At 39.8% G+C, this 15,161-nt stretch overlaps 1 protein-coding gene across 8 annotated transcripts in view; it reads right to left on the bottom strand.

Annotated features, from left to right (window-relative positions):
• The window catches only part of LIMCH1 (LIM and calponin homology domains 1), a 188,044-nt gene that overhangs the window by 44,322 nt on the left and 128,561 nt on the right, over nt 1-15,161 (bottom strand). For 4 of the 8 annotated variants that reach the window (XM_074866061.1, XM_074866062.1, XM_074866064.1 and 1 more), the window contains 3 exons: nt 6,544-6,777; nt 5,309-5,557; nt 4,321-4,356 (listed from right to left, as the gene is read on the bottom strand). The exons of 2 other annotated variants lie outside the window; for them this stretch is intronic. In XM_074866061.1, the coding sequence (XP_074722162.1) occupies nt 4,321-4,356; nt 5,309-5,557; nt 6,544-6,777 (519 nt within the window). The remainder of the gene's footprint in view (nt 1-4,320; nt 4,357-5,308; nt 5,558-6,543; nt 6,778-15,161) is intronic. 2 more of the 8 variants (XM_074866065.1, XM_074866067.1) reach the window with 1 other exon arrangement.

Genomic DNA, 15,161 nt, shown 5'->3' with positions numbered 1-15,161 from the left:
CCACTGAGTTTTCAAGACCCCTCCAATTAACACTGCAGACAGAAGTTTCCATTTTAGTGTAAAACAAGAGAGGATTGAGAAGTATATCTGGGGCAGCATGGTTGACTAAATGCTATTGCTACAAAACCAGAGAGAGCATGCCCAGAGAAGTACACACAGTGCAAACAGAATGGTACTTCCTCCTCGCCCCTCCCTGCCTTGAAGAAACTCAGAGCTATCAGCACCAACTTATTAATAGAGCTAACCTAACAAGGAAAAGCTAACGTTCAGGACAAAACAGTTTCTTTTTATACATTCTATTTCTGACCCTGACCTTTGGAGAGTTAAAGGAAAAAAAGGTCATGGTTTGATATTATACATCCATTCATATTATGTAAAGATGACACATGAAGATAACGTACTTAATACTCCCCCCCCCCCCCCCCCACTACCTATTAGAAAAAATGACCTCAGTTGTGCCATTAAAAGCAAAAAGCAAAAAAAAAAAGCCATGCAGTTTCACATGAAGTGATTTCACAGCAGTCTTCAAATGACCATCCACAGCTTTAAGTGAGCCAACTAGCAGGAGAAGCACCCAATGAAGATAAAATTGTAGGCGACTGCGTCCATAGTAATCAAAGTGATTAGACACAGAAAGTTGTGCATATATATATTCAGCCAACATTTGTATTTAGGCAAGCAAAGATGAGAATGAATCACTCTCAAGGGAAGGATGGAAAAGGACATGCACAGATCCCATCCTGTTAGTAAGTATTTACTCAGAAATGAAGGACAGAATACACATCCTATTGTCTGTAGGCATGAACAGCAAGGTTAGCATATTACCGTGCTTTGCCCCTTAGAGTGCTGAGCGGTACACTAGGTTGGGTTACTCTTTGGGTAGTTTAAGGGTTGTATTGCTCAGGATAGATTGGAGCACTCCTAAATAACAGAACCTAAAGACGTGGCAAATTTTGTTGATTTAAAACTAAAGGCATGTCACCTACTAAGGAACATTCAAATATCAGTCATATTTTGCAGACCGGTGAGGTAGGTTGAGAGATGCATAACTTGTAATAAAGTCACCCTTAAAGGGTTTACGTCAGTTTAAGAGCTTTTGAAAATCACACTAAGAAAAGCCTTTAGTGTTAAGTATTTGCCACCTTGTGCCTACTGGGTCAAACTGGTTGTGTAGCTCCTTTCTTGTACCCTTCCCTCATGTCCGGAGAATTTTTCATTCACGTACAGGAGAAGAAAACAGAAGACCTGAAACAGTGGTAACTGGTTCTAGTATAGTGCACAAGCACTCACATTCTGCCATTTGGGATGGGAAAATAAAAATACATTCTACCAAGAGTCCTAATAAAAGGCTAGTATTTATTCCCTGTGTTCACTTGGGTCTCTCACCGTGCACAGAGACAGCAAACCCAAAGGTTTTATGGCTGTTAACAATGCGAAAAAAAAGGTACTCTGGAAAAGTCTTCAGCCTAGGCCAGGAATCAAACTATACTACAACCCCACATGCATCTTCGACTCTAGTTGTCACCTCCTGCTGCTGGACCTTCATTGCCATGGATAAACAACCAGGTAGGCACAAACATCCAACTCTGCAGCAACATGTATCTTTCCAAGAGTGCAATCTGAAGGAGCCACATCTCAAAGCACTGTGCTCTGCTCTGACCAACATGTAGTAACCATTAAGGAGAACCACCTGCTTTCCTGAATAAATGGACATGGCCAACTGAAAGGTCTACATCGACTTCTCTGCCTGACAAGTTCATCCTTAGAAAATAATCTAAGAGGCTAAAACTCTGAGCTTCTGACAAAAAACACTTTCACCATGAGTCCCACATCATTTTCTCCTTAGTTCTTTCTTATTTGTAGTTTATCTACAAATGGCTCCAGCCCATCACTAACACCCACATGAACAGAACTAGATTTACTCCTTCCTTCAACCACGCGCTGGGCCAGCAGGCACATGGCATGCAAGCAGACAGGGAAGATGCAACTGTACCGAATTCATGTTCATGATTTTTCTGCCACTAGCAAAGCTCTGGGGATCATATTCAAACTCCATCTGGAAGCAAGAGGCCTTTCTGCTGAGCAGCATAACAGACCTGCTGTTCTAACAAAGATCTGGGAAAAAACACTGCACAGATCAACAGTGTGTTTTGGAAGGCTAGAACTTTGGGATGATGTGATTTTTAGGTCACACTATTTTATTCTTGCAAATTACAGTTGTTCTTATCAGTGATATGCAGCATTTTTCTTTTTTTTGAGCAGGTCTGAACAAGTGTTGGATAAAAAAAGTTGTCAAGGATTCGAGTATTCAGACTTTTTAACTTAAAAGCGAGAAATAAGGTAAAAAACTTATTTTTATGAGAATATGTTAAAAATCCTTACGCAAGGCATTTATTATGTGGCTGCATTACCATTTTACAGGCATACTAACACTTAAGAAACCCCAGTAAAACATAAAAAGCAATAGGCTGTCTGGCTAAAGAATCAGACTCTGGTAAACTAACACTCAAAAATCTCAGCTCACTATTAATTGCTTGTCAGGCTTAAAGTATAAAGCATAAGCCTAAACTCACACTGGATTGTCCTGCTACTACCAGAATTCAGCGCCATCTCTTTGGGAGATGGCAATGGGCCTGATCAGCAGCAACACACTAAGTATTGCCTCTTCTGGACCTTGCGACCAGGGCTGATGACAGTATCTAGCACACCCTAATCAGTGAAGAGAACTTTGTCAGTCTAACAAAGGACTTTCTAGTTTTGCTGCCAGAATAAACAGCACCTAGTCTAAGACTAAATTCAAGTTACAGAGTTTTCAAAGGAGACTTGACAAACATTTTGGAAGCATTTTAAATGTCAGTTCAATTTATTTTTCCAACATGAGAGCCAAATTTTATTAGATTCTTCATAAGTACTTCTTCTTCAGAAGGAAAAACACAATCTTACATTTATAAGAACTTAGAAGACAGTTTAGGAAAACAGTTGCTCTGTAAACTGTGGCACATCTGGAAAGGATGACAACGAGGCTTGAACATGTATTGTTTTGCCTTTTAAAACAAAATCAGAATCAATGCGGAATAAACAATGTGATTTATTTGTCTTTGCTAGTCTCACATTATACAACCAAACCCACTGCAATGCCTCTTTGAAGGCATCTCCATGTACCTTCTCTCATGTTTGCATTTAATACAGACATGCAAAAATGGAGGAAAACAAATGAACAAATCAATCAGATAAGTAGGCTTTCTGAAATGGCAGGAAAGTCCCCATTGTTAAGTATAACACTTCTGTGTTGTTATGCTCTTTTCATCTCATCTCTTCATTTGACTGAACAGATTTCTGCGGTCAGAGGACACAGGCTTTCCTCAGCATTAAGTTATTACAGATCTTTTAAAGAATATTCAGTTCATGATTCTAGCCTTTATCATTAGAGGAAAGGGTGAAAAATCATACATGAGTCTCTGTATATACTCATTATAAAAAAACCTCAATTTCTTTCTATTTTATGATTTAATCTGGGAGACAGAGGTCACGTGCATTTCTGTGAACAGAAGGAAGATATTAAGGACATTATTATGTGGGTAGTTCACAACTATTTCTTTGCTTCTAAATGCCTGCACTTTGTAGGAATAGCTAATACTTTCACAGAGCTTTCTAAATGACTGCATACTATTCTGAACTACAGTTTACATGCGTGCAATACACGATTAAAATGTTTGAGTGCAATAAATGTCACAGTCCTACTCCTTCTGTCAAAGGTAAAGCATCGAGGTGAAGAGCTTAAAAAAATTAAGTTTAGTACATTATTAAACTAAACCCAACCTAGAAGGGATTCAAGAGAAAGATTGTAAAATACAATAAAGGGACAGCTGAAGATGCATTTTCCCGGTAATTATTCTGAAGATGACAATGGATTTTATTTTACTTTGGGATTTCTTTTTTCTTCCTGTCATACTTCATTTTTTTCCTCAACACCCAGCCCAGATTCAACCCAACTCTCTTTACCTGAGAGAGGTGGCTGATTAGAGGCAATGGAAATTCAGAAGAAAAAACAAAAGAAAAGAAAGAGGAAATAATGCTTTAAGCAACAGCTGGACATTAGTGTTACGCTCAGTTTTTATGGGCTTTTATATAAAAATCCTTTTTAGCTGCAACGTAAGCCATATTGCATTCCATTTTTCAGTGCTTTTCTGAAAAATTTATTTGCTGGAACACTGCAAAATAATAATGAGGCATCAACTGCATTTTAAATTAGTAGAAAGACGGGAAAGCATGCAGTGTAAGTTGTTTAAAACAGAATCTTGTGAACACAAGACAACTTACTCTGCGTCATCAGACACAGCAGTTCTGGGGCCGAATCTACAAGACCAAATATAAAATTAGAGTGTTGATAAATACATTAAGTAGTAATTGCAACTGGACTCATATAATTTGGGTAACTGTCACTTGAACATCCAACCTGTACTAGTAAAGATGACCAAAAAAAGAATCAGACTGTTCAGGGATTATGTATTCAGCAAACAAGACTTACCTAATCATCTGGAGGTCAAACTAGATAAGAACACCACCCATCCCTCCCTGACCCCATACTAATGCCCCCATTATATAATACTATATCTAAATGAACTATACCTAAAATGGGTGTAAAAAGTAGTTATTGAAAATAGACAATATATTAACATTTACAGCAAGTGCTATACATGCAATGGATGGAGACAAAACTTAACAGTTACATTGCACAGCAATGCTCAGAATAACCATTACTGAAGCACGGAAGAGACAAATATTATAGGCAGAAACTGAGCAGGATTTCCTTTTGCTGTTGGTGGTGTTTTTTTTTGGGGTGGGTGTGTATGTAGCTGAAGAAAGATACTGGTAATACACAAGTCAGTGTCATTCACTAAAATGGCAGTCTTGTTTAGAGCCATGCAAGTCACATATTTGCATCTGGGATTTACAATAAAAGAACATCAAGTACAAAAGTTGACACTGCAACATTTTCTAATCATGGAGAAGCAAGATACACATCTCTAAAAGTGCAGAGTCCAGCTGAACCTCTACTATTCATAAACCTGTTTTGCAATTCAACATATATACTGTAATCAAATATTTCATTTCAATTAGCTTTCATTTCAGTATTTCAAAAGAAAATGCATTACACAACTATTCTGTTTGTTTCTAAGAAGTGTGTTACTGACATACAGTATTTTAGTCTGGACTGAAAACACACCAGGCAACGCACAATCTGAATTCTGCAGTGTGCACACGGGCGGGCGTACAAGCTGCGTGATTCACACCATAGAGAGCTCACGTTTGCAGATGCTCATCCTTGGATGACAATGTTTCCATTTTGTTTTCCTCAGGAACCTCCTGAAGCTTAGACATTTGACCAAGGCGGACTTCATTAAGGCTACCTTCACCCACTTGGGGAGTACAAATAGTCTCATCTTGTCCTGCCGGAGGGAGATTGCATTTTTCCTGCCCTGGCTGCCGTTCTTGTGGTGGTTGTATTACGGGTTTTCCAGAGCTATTAATGCAGACTTGTGGACATTTTTCAGGCCTGAGTGAGCCAAAGGCAGTAGTGCAAAGAGATGTATTAAGCAACATTTGAAAAAATCACATATACATAAAGAAAAGCATAACTGTAAGTTAACAAAAAACCCCCCACAAACCCAAATAGCTGATAGGTGACAAGCTAAGTGAGGCAAGTGCATAAAACATAATTTTAATAGAGAGTCAAATGCTTTTACTTCCATTCCTCTATGTCAAAACCACAAATTGCCCTGGACATCACCGAAGACTGAAATATTAAGTACATATTTGAACTAAGCTATTCAACTTCAGGTCTTCTCAACACCAATCCACTGTTCAATTCTATGATAAATGACAGTTTTTCTTCTCCTGGCTGGGCTGTACACTGATTTTTCATCTGTGTATGCACAGGTACATGCATATCTTTCTCCTCATATACTTTGAAGAGGGTGATGAACAGGAACCTTCCTACTCCCACTTGCTTGTGGCTCAATCAGCCAACAATAAACTCTGTTCAAAAGCTTAAACTGCCAACTTCCCCACATAGCCTCACACATCTGAACAAAGGTGCTTAGGAAGACACCGAGCAGGAGGGATCTTGGGATCTCTAGATTTCCTGTTTGGAAGTCACTGGCACCAGTTAAGCCACAGATGAGCATCCAACCTACCATATCCAGCACCTCTATTTCTAGCTGGAAAGATTTGTAATGATTAGCTCATATTTAACCAGAAAGTTCTACAAATGTAATGCAGTCTTGCTATGTATATCCATTTCCACATGCTGTTAGAATTTTGCATCTGGTAGAGCTCTGCTCTGAGTCTTTACAGGGCTCTACCAAAAGGGCCAGAAACCCTGCACTGCTGCCTTCTGAGCAGAAGGAGTCGGTGCAGAATCGAGGACAAACATGGAAGAAACCGCTGCTGGGCCAACAGCAAGTATTCCAGATCAAGAGATCTTGACAAACAGCCTACAGGGCCAGCTACAAGGGAAAGAGAGAGACACAACTTTCTTACCTCGGAGTTTTCTTCTCAAGTTCTTTAGTTGTGCCCTGCTTATTCTGCTGCTTTGAAAATGGCATGGGAAGGAACTGCTTAACACTGGGCCCAGGCTGTTTTAGAAAAGCTCCGGTTCTTCTGGCCAACATGTCATCTCTTTGTGGGTCTGGAAATTTCACTTTGTTTTCTGTTCCACCACTCTGCAGCTGAGCGATTTCAAGCTGTTCTTGGCTCTCTTCTCGTGTGACAGTACTGCTCAGAGAGACAAGTGACACTGTTCCATGATAATGCTCACTTGTGCAGCCCAAAGGCAAGTGGCTGCTCAGGCAACATGGGGTACTGTTACTCAAAACACAGTTGCAGAGTGATGGACAAATACCCATGTTTAGCTACAGTGCAGGGAGTGAGAGCAAGAGGAAACTATCTTGAACGCCACACTTATGTAGGTGATCTGTTAGAAGTTGGGGATTACATAAAAATATATGTGAGGTTATTCACTTGAAAGCTGGCATAAAAGTTGGGACAAAGCACCATGGATTGCAAAAGAAATCCCCCCAAAAGATGAAAGACTGTTTTCATGCTGAACAGCAATTAACAACTGAAGTACTTAAATATTACGAAAGAAAACAGACTGTTTTATGTTCATAGGATACATTCCTGTAAGTAATTTCATAAAACAGAACACATGCCATGATGAATGAGTAAAACGCATCCTTAAAGGCTGTGTGAAGAATGGAACAACATTGCTGACTGATCCCAGCAAATGCTACACACAAACCAGGCATGAAGCTCAGAGGGATCTGCTTCTGTTCTCTGACCTTTCTGTTTCCTGCAGAGTTTTCAAATCCTTCTCATGAACTACTGGCTCCCCTTGCCACTGCTGCAGCAGATGAGGAGCTACTGACAGGGGAGGACAATGTATGGGAATGGGGCTAGTGGTACACCTCTGAAAAGCTCCCATCCTTCTAACCAACATATCATCTCTCTCAGCGTCTGACAAATGCCCTTCACATTCTTCCTTGGCACTTTCTTGACATTTGTTCAAACTTCATGGGGTTTGTTTCTCAGAGATGATGCCAAAAGCTGGGACAGGTAATGGCATTCTCCTGCAAGAGTCATCTGTACCTGATTTGGCTACCTCACTAGCGATGAGATTGAGAGAAGGGGTGAGATAGACAAAACATTCTCAGGTCAAACGAAAGGTAAGAAGAGGAGTCCTCCAACTCAGTTTTCAAATTTTTTATAAACACACAAACTTAACTGAATGAATTACTTGCTAAAAGCATTCATTAAAAATTCTTGCTATAGCCACAGACTAAGCGATTAAAGAAAAGCCAAAGAAATGTAAGCTCTGTTAATATGTTAACTTCCCAGAGCTGTAATTCTCCTCCAGATAAATGCCAGAAACACAGAGCACCAATACACCCTGGTTTCAGCATTGCATCTTCAAAAAGAAAGTAAATTCATTAGGTTTGAAGAAAGCATTTTTTGAACATCAGTAAGGCCAGCAAGCTGAATGACAAATTCCTAATGTGCTGAAAGCAGGCAGAGCAAAGCCACTGGAATTTAAGAAGCACAAAAAGCTTGAACGACAGCTCAGACTCTGAGACACCAGTGATTTCATCACCCATCAGAAATTTTGAGGCAAGCTCTCACAAGACCTTTGCACAGCGTTGTTTTGCGTAACCCTAAACATGTTAAGATACTGTGAAGGCGTCAGATGACTTCTGAACAAGGCCGTGCGCGTAAACAGCTCTTAGGTCTATGCTGCAGTCCACCCCCATGCAGATCAGCATCTGGCAAGAACAGGTCTCACTTTCCAGCTCAGCAGCATTTCCTAAGCCACACCAAATACCTGGACTTATTCTGTGGCTTAGATACTTCATTGCTGTGTTCAGCAAACCTGAGATTGCCAACAGTAGTTGAAGGAGAGCTTTCAACACCAGAGTGACTCTCCACACTGTCTTTCTTGCTTTCCTCTTCTGTTCCACTCTTGGATGAAGTTCTGCCAATAATGAGCTTGTCCCATTTCTGTTGATCAATCTCAGTTACTGGCCCAAAATGCACAAACTTCTGCTTGGGGCTACCAGTCTTTCTGTTTGCTCTGGTTTTGCGGACAGCAAAATCATCGTAGACTGCTGCTTTCCCCGTGATTTCAGCTGGTGGCAGAGTGTCACTGGGACATTTGAAATCTTCTTCACTAGTCAGAATGAGGAATAAAAGAATCCCCCAACATGAGACCCCAGAATAAAGGAAATGAAATGCTCCTAAGGTTTTGAAGGGATTTTATTTTAAAGTTCAAGGACACAGGTACAAACAGTTACGGCATACTGAGGCCCAAACGACGGACAAAATCTGAAGATACTGTTGTTGAAAGACCTGTTGGGGAAACTCTGGGAGCACATCCATGCAACCTCTTCCTTAGGGGAAGGAACACAGCATACAGCTCATTCAAGACTCAGTTCTTCACCCTAAAAAAGCCATAGTTCCCTTATCTGCTCCCGTAGACCCGGGCCACACGCTATGCGGGACTGCATGGCACCAGTAAACCCATCTTGTCATGGGGGAGTTCCAGTGGCATGAGAGCACTAGCAAGGGCAATTCACTTATCCTAAACCAAGAGGACCGAATCTTGATTTTAATAAATCACCTCAAAAGTAATGAGGAGACTACGAATATCCTTGAGACAAGAGAATGATTGAGTTTTCATAGTCTGTATTAGAGTTAAAATTACATACAGTAACCACATTGTTAGAAGAATGCCTGAACAGCTGGCCACCTTTAATTGGAAAATTGCACGTGCCTAAACAGGAAGGCTAGGAGTTGTTATCCTTTCCTACTGGAGTCACAAATCACCTGCGTATATTATAGCTCATCTCCACAGGGAAATACCTTAGAATAACTGCTTTATACCAGCTCCCTTTGCAGAGGTTTAATTTACAAGAGCACATCTACAGCATACAGCGAGGCTCCTGAAACCCCTGCTGCAGTGACAAACAGTGCTGGTGTATTTACTTAGCGCTGGAGTACAATGCCATGCAGATACATTAGCTCAGGTCTCAAAAGCAGTATAGCCACATTAATGCAAAGAGATGCTGATCCTCAGGTAATAAAGGTATAATGCCCTAAGTCCTGAAGATAGCTTGGTTAGCAGCAGCGTAGTGCTACAGAGTTAGTGGTGCCACTCGGACCTTTGCGCGGTTCAACTCTGAGCAGCTTCAAAGCAGATTGAACCACAAGACAAGAGGGACCTTTCTGATATATTAAGAGCATCCATCAGGGAAGCGACTGTGAAACTACTACAGTGCTCTAAATGATGGACACATTTTCATTTCATGATAGAGAGCATCCCTGTACAGATTTTGGACTCCTCCTGAAAACTGAAATAGGTAAGGACTGGTTGTCATCAAGGCATTCTTCAAGTTTAAAACCACAAGCACACACAGCAGATTGTGACAAACTAAACATGCTTCTCAGGGTGCCAATCCTGTCCATGGGCAGAAACCGTACCTGGGCTCCCCTGACAGTTTCAATCTTTTCCAGGTGTCCAGATCTGCTTTTGTTATAGAGGCATTAACAAAAATCACATCTTCTCGCAGCTGAGGAACGGTGCTTTGAGATTTCTGTTTAGCCAAATCATCTCTCTCAGTATCAGGCCCTTTCACCTGCTGTTCCTCCTCTGACTCAGTCTTCTCAGTTTGCAGAAGTGGGTCCTCTTTGCTTGTCACTATTTGCCTTGCTGATGCCATGTGAACCCGTCTTCTTCTGATTTAATGCACATTCCAGGTCAGCAAGAAAAGATATTTTGAGGGAGCAATCAGTGTCAGTAGAAGAGGTTCAGAGCACAAGAAGATAAAACTGAATTTATAAGATTAGTTTTACATTACTTTTAGGAAGTAAACATGGAATAATTCATTTGAAGTTGAAACCTCTCCTCTATGCTACCTCGCTCAAGCACTATTGAGACCACTTCTTTGCATGACTTCTATTCCTAGCTCAAGCAAGAAAAGCTTTCTCTTAAATAGTTACAAATATCTCATTTTCATATTATTAGCAAAGTGAATTCAAGTTTTGCTCGCAAACATACTACAGAATTTCTTTGATCTTAGAGTCATGTCAATAGCATTAGAATATTAAAATTGGGTTATGTGCTCTTCAGATGCTTTGCCAAACTAGTCATTAGCATATGTTAATATAATCAAATTACCAGCAGCTGAAAGGCACATTTTGCATTACTGAAAAGAGCTACTAAATATTAAGAGAAGTTTTCTGAATGTATCAGTTATTACAGTCAAGGTCCACTGTAATGTGTATACAGTGGTTTTATCTAGGATCACGTCTCTTTGCACAAATAAAACAAAGATACTTGTTTCCTGAAGAAGATCTATGCCTAGTAGATACTTGTGTTCAGCAACTTCTTAAAGGTCTGTATCACTGAACTGAAGAAAGAGGAGATTTTCTAGGCTGAAACCTTGTAAACCATGCTCCATTTCCAAAAATGATGCTGTATAAGAAACATTAGGGCTACGTGCAAAACAATTTGCTGCAGTATAACAGGGAAGTATATTCAGTGTCTTAACTAAAGACTTATCTGGGTCTGTTTTATGCAGCGTATTAAAAGGGCATTCGATGAAATAAATGCATCCAAAAATGTGCATTGCAAATGCTCAGCAAAAGGGATAAGATGAAAAACCTATCTTCTAAGTTTATTCTTCACTACTAATGCGCATGAGGTGTCTCATGAGCTTAGAAAACAGAAATGTGTAATCTTTATGTTATTTACACTCACAGTCAATTTAAGCTCCTGGTCCTGATACTCTAACAAAAAAATACAGTTGGTAATCTACATGTCTTTTTTTTTTGTTCACTTTATAATAAAGCATTTGCATTTACTTTACCCTGTAAGTATTTTGTAGCCAAGACAGCTTTAGTCCTACACAGCAATAAGCCATGTGAAAATAAGCATTATAATAGAAAGAAAAAAAATAATGAATGCACACCTTGCATGTTCCTGCTTTTCCATCTGCAGTGGCTTTTTAACATCTTCCAGTTTACCTTTATCTTTACTTATATAGGGTCCAATTAAAAAGGAGTTAAATGGAACTATGTGTTTGGGTTGATTCATTCTGGCTCTCCGGGCGGCAAAGTCATCCTTTTCTAAATCAGGAACTCTGCTGGCTGCTTCATCTTCTGAACCAGAATCCTTCCCTTGATAATAAGTCATGAAGGGATTGTCCTTGCGAAGGATGATGTCTGGGGTGCTTCTGTTGTCTTCACATGTTGGCTTTTTACTGACACAGAGTAAAATTAAATAAATCTCTTGATGCACCAGGGGAGGAGAGGGCAGTGGCAGCACTCATCTCCAGGTCATAAAACAAGCACAGTTAATCAAGTATGCTCCAACAGTAAGGCTGCTGTTAGATCGGGCAAAGCCTTGCTAAAAATAAAATTTATCATATACAGGTAACAAATCTGCAAGGACACAGAAAATCAGCATGTTGGATCTTTACTTATTTTAGCTATAGCTAAAAGAACCAGTAAGAATTAGTTTAACATACTAGATGCAGTAAATGTAGTACTGGAAATGGCAGTATTAAACTTGAACATGTGAAGAAAGAGATTTGATGCAAATACCTGATCCTGGCCAACATTGCTGAATTCTGAAATATCAGATATTTGGCACTTTTCCTTCTTAATGGCTCTATTTTTTTTAAAAGACACGAGTAATCACTGAGACTGCCTGCCCTAATATTCTTAACTGCTTTTCTTCTCACACATATCCACACTTGATTCTTTCCCTGACTAACCTTCCTTTTGCCCCAGAATAAGCCCTCTATGCCAATGCTGACATACAGTAGCACTAGTATACCAGTGATACTGGCATGCTGGAACACACTGCCATCGGCCTCGGTCAGAAACGCAATTGGTACCAACACAGCCTTGTTGTTACTGAAGATTACGACAATAAAGACCCTTGAGAGCTTGTGCCCAGAAAAATTAAGCTTATTTTAACTTGTAATGGTCAATACTCTTAAGGAAACTGGAAAGACAGATGTCAAGAGGTAGGCAACTCTCTTGTTTAAAAATCAAACTGTATTTATTGATATTTTAGGAAGTTGGACATCAAGCAGTAGACTGTTCCATGCAGTACTTTCATAGGCTGCAAATATCTCGCATTTCCTCCTTCATATAGCACACCTTGCTATACAAAGGGAAAAAGAGGGTATCACAAAGGATTAAACAGACTGACATTAAGAAAGCAAATCTAAACAGCTCAGGATTGCTCTGAGTTTCTCTACTATTTTAAAAAACAGTATTGGTATAATTAGCTGGTTGTTTAAACATTTTGAAGTCCTGCAAGCCCACCATACATGCCACTTATTTTACAGACTCAGCTGCCCTTTCAAAGTACTGCTCAACAAAGTTGCTGGAGAAAGTTATGGGGAAGCCATAAACCATCCCTGACAAGTCAGCCTGGCTCAGGCTCAGAGGACAGAGGAGCAGTGTGAAACTGCCTGTCTTTGCCTTGTCATGCTGCAACGCACGGGACCCCCTTTGGCGATGTGGAGAGCACGCTCTCAAATTAGCCAAAGACAACTTTTTCCCTCAGATCTCTTTGAAGGATCAAGCTTCCATTTAAGGCAACAGATGACACTGGCCGATGGCACTCCAAAGGGAACTGCTGTCCCTCTCCCTCAGGAGCATCTCTGTTCACAACACCTTCAGAAACAGCTGGAACAGACGGCTCTGAGCTGCTGTATGCTTTGCATACACCCTCCATTAGCAAGGGAGGTCCAGTCCCTCAGCTTCCACTTAGAACAATACTCTACAAGAGCCTCCCACTACTCTTTCTTCTGTAAAAGAATATGATAAGAAGTTTATTAAGTATGCTGACTTGTATATAACAAAATCAGCAGGCCTACAAGGTCATCTTCAGGTTCAAATTTCACTGCTCAACAGGTATATTACATCACTAAATTCTAAATCACAGGTTGTCAATATACAAGCATAATTTGTCCAAATCCAATTTACTTTATAAACCTGCAATACAGTAAGTACAAGATGACCACCAGGGAAGAAGTCTGATTTTCCATTTATGGTTTCCTAAGCCATCTTTTTTTCCCCCAGTAAAAGAATATGAAAATTTTAGAAAAAATATACTGATCTGAAGTAGATACACTGTGCCTGAAGTTTTAGGCACAAAGGAAAACAGTTATCTGAAAGTCATATATGCTGGGACTTGTTCTCCCAGATAAGTCAGGATACATATGATTAACTTCATTTTTTTTTTAAATCAGACTCCACTACTGGTACCATTACCCTTTCTGAAATCTAGTAATTTGGAAATAAGTTTCAGAACCCTGGACATAACGGGCATGTATAAAATCATGTAATACTCCATTAAATCTTGTTTATATTTACTTCATAAATGAAAATCAGTAAGATGAGTATTTATTCAGCTGGTTAGGTTGGGAGTACTGTTTCATGCTTTTAGTTTTTAAGAGCTACGTATAACTGAGTGATTATTCAATAAAAACTGCTGGATTTTTCAGTCTCATGTCCGTCAATGGTATTGAAGCTTGAGAACATCAAATGTAGCATTTCTGAGAAGGGTGCTTTTGGCAACAAAGAAATACAGAGTTGTAATATTCAAAAGAGCAACTATGAGTCACTGTAATGAGTAACTAAAGAACTTACAGCTTTTAGTATGTAACTAGACTTCAGCAATCAGTTTCTAGGTTAGGAATATTTTCCATTAATTTACATTTTGTTTTTAGTGGAATCAGAGATTAGCTGTGACATTTTGGGGTCTCCTGAATCTGTCATGGTCTGAAAAGTGCTTTTGAAGGCCAGTTTACCACAGACATAGTGAAGACTCTAGATTTGAAGCTTGCAATGGACCAGAATTCCCTGTAGATTTGCAAATTGCTCTTGCACACCTGGCCGCAGCCCTTGCAGAAACACCATCCCCATCTATGCTGGTACAGCAGGTGCTTCCAAAGTGTCAGACTGGGGGCGTTTGAACTCCCTGAAGCAGGGTCTCATACAGGCTTATGGATCCTTATATTGCATTTCAGAACAACAAAAGAGTTTTGCATGTTTATGCACAGTCAAGATAAGAGTGCGTGTCCGTTTTGCAACAAATGTGCCAAAAATGTTTGCTCACATTCCTCTCTCACATCCTCCTCTCCATCATCTATTACAACACACTTAATTAACTTCTTTTTAGGGAGTCTCCAAGAATCTGATCCTTACTTTTCAGATTCAGGAGTGTAAATAAGAGGCAGATGCAGACAATAAGCAAGCAAGGAGGATCACACATCAATAAAACAACATGCTACAAAACGATAAAATATAGTCCTTCGGGAAGGGGAAATGTTTTTTGGCATGCATTTGTATAGCACTTAGTTCAATGGAGCCCTTTCCTAGAACATGCTACAGCAGTGGAGATAAGTACTCAGATTCCAAGCAAAAAATACATTTGCATACAAGTTCAAATCCTTCCTATGACAGACCCAGAAAGGTCCCCTACTGAGTTTCAGCTTTAGGAACAATTAGATGTCTTGTAGAACTCAAAGTCACAGTGGGTGTCCTCCAGAAGTCAGTATGTTGAGAGGAAACAGCCTGTAAACAAC

Source organism: Strix uralensis, chromosome 4 (genome assembly GCF_047716275.1).
Source record: "Strix uralensis isolate ZFMK-TIS-50842 chromosome 4, bStrUra1, whole genome shotgun sequence".
Lineage (NCBI taxonomy): Eukaryota > Metazoa > Chordata > Aves > Strigiformes > Strigidae > Strix > Strix uralensis.
This window is presented reverse-complemented; position numbering and strand designations above follow the sequence as displayed.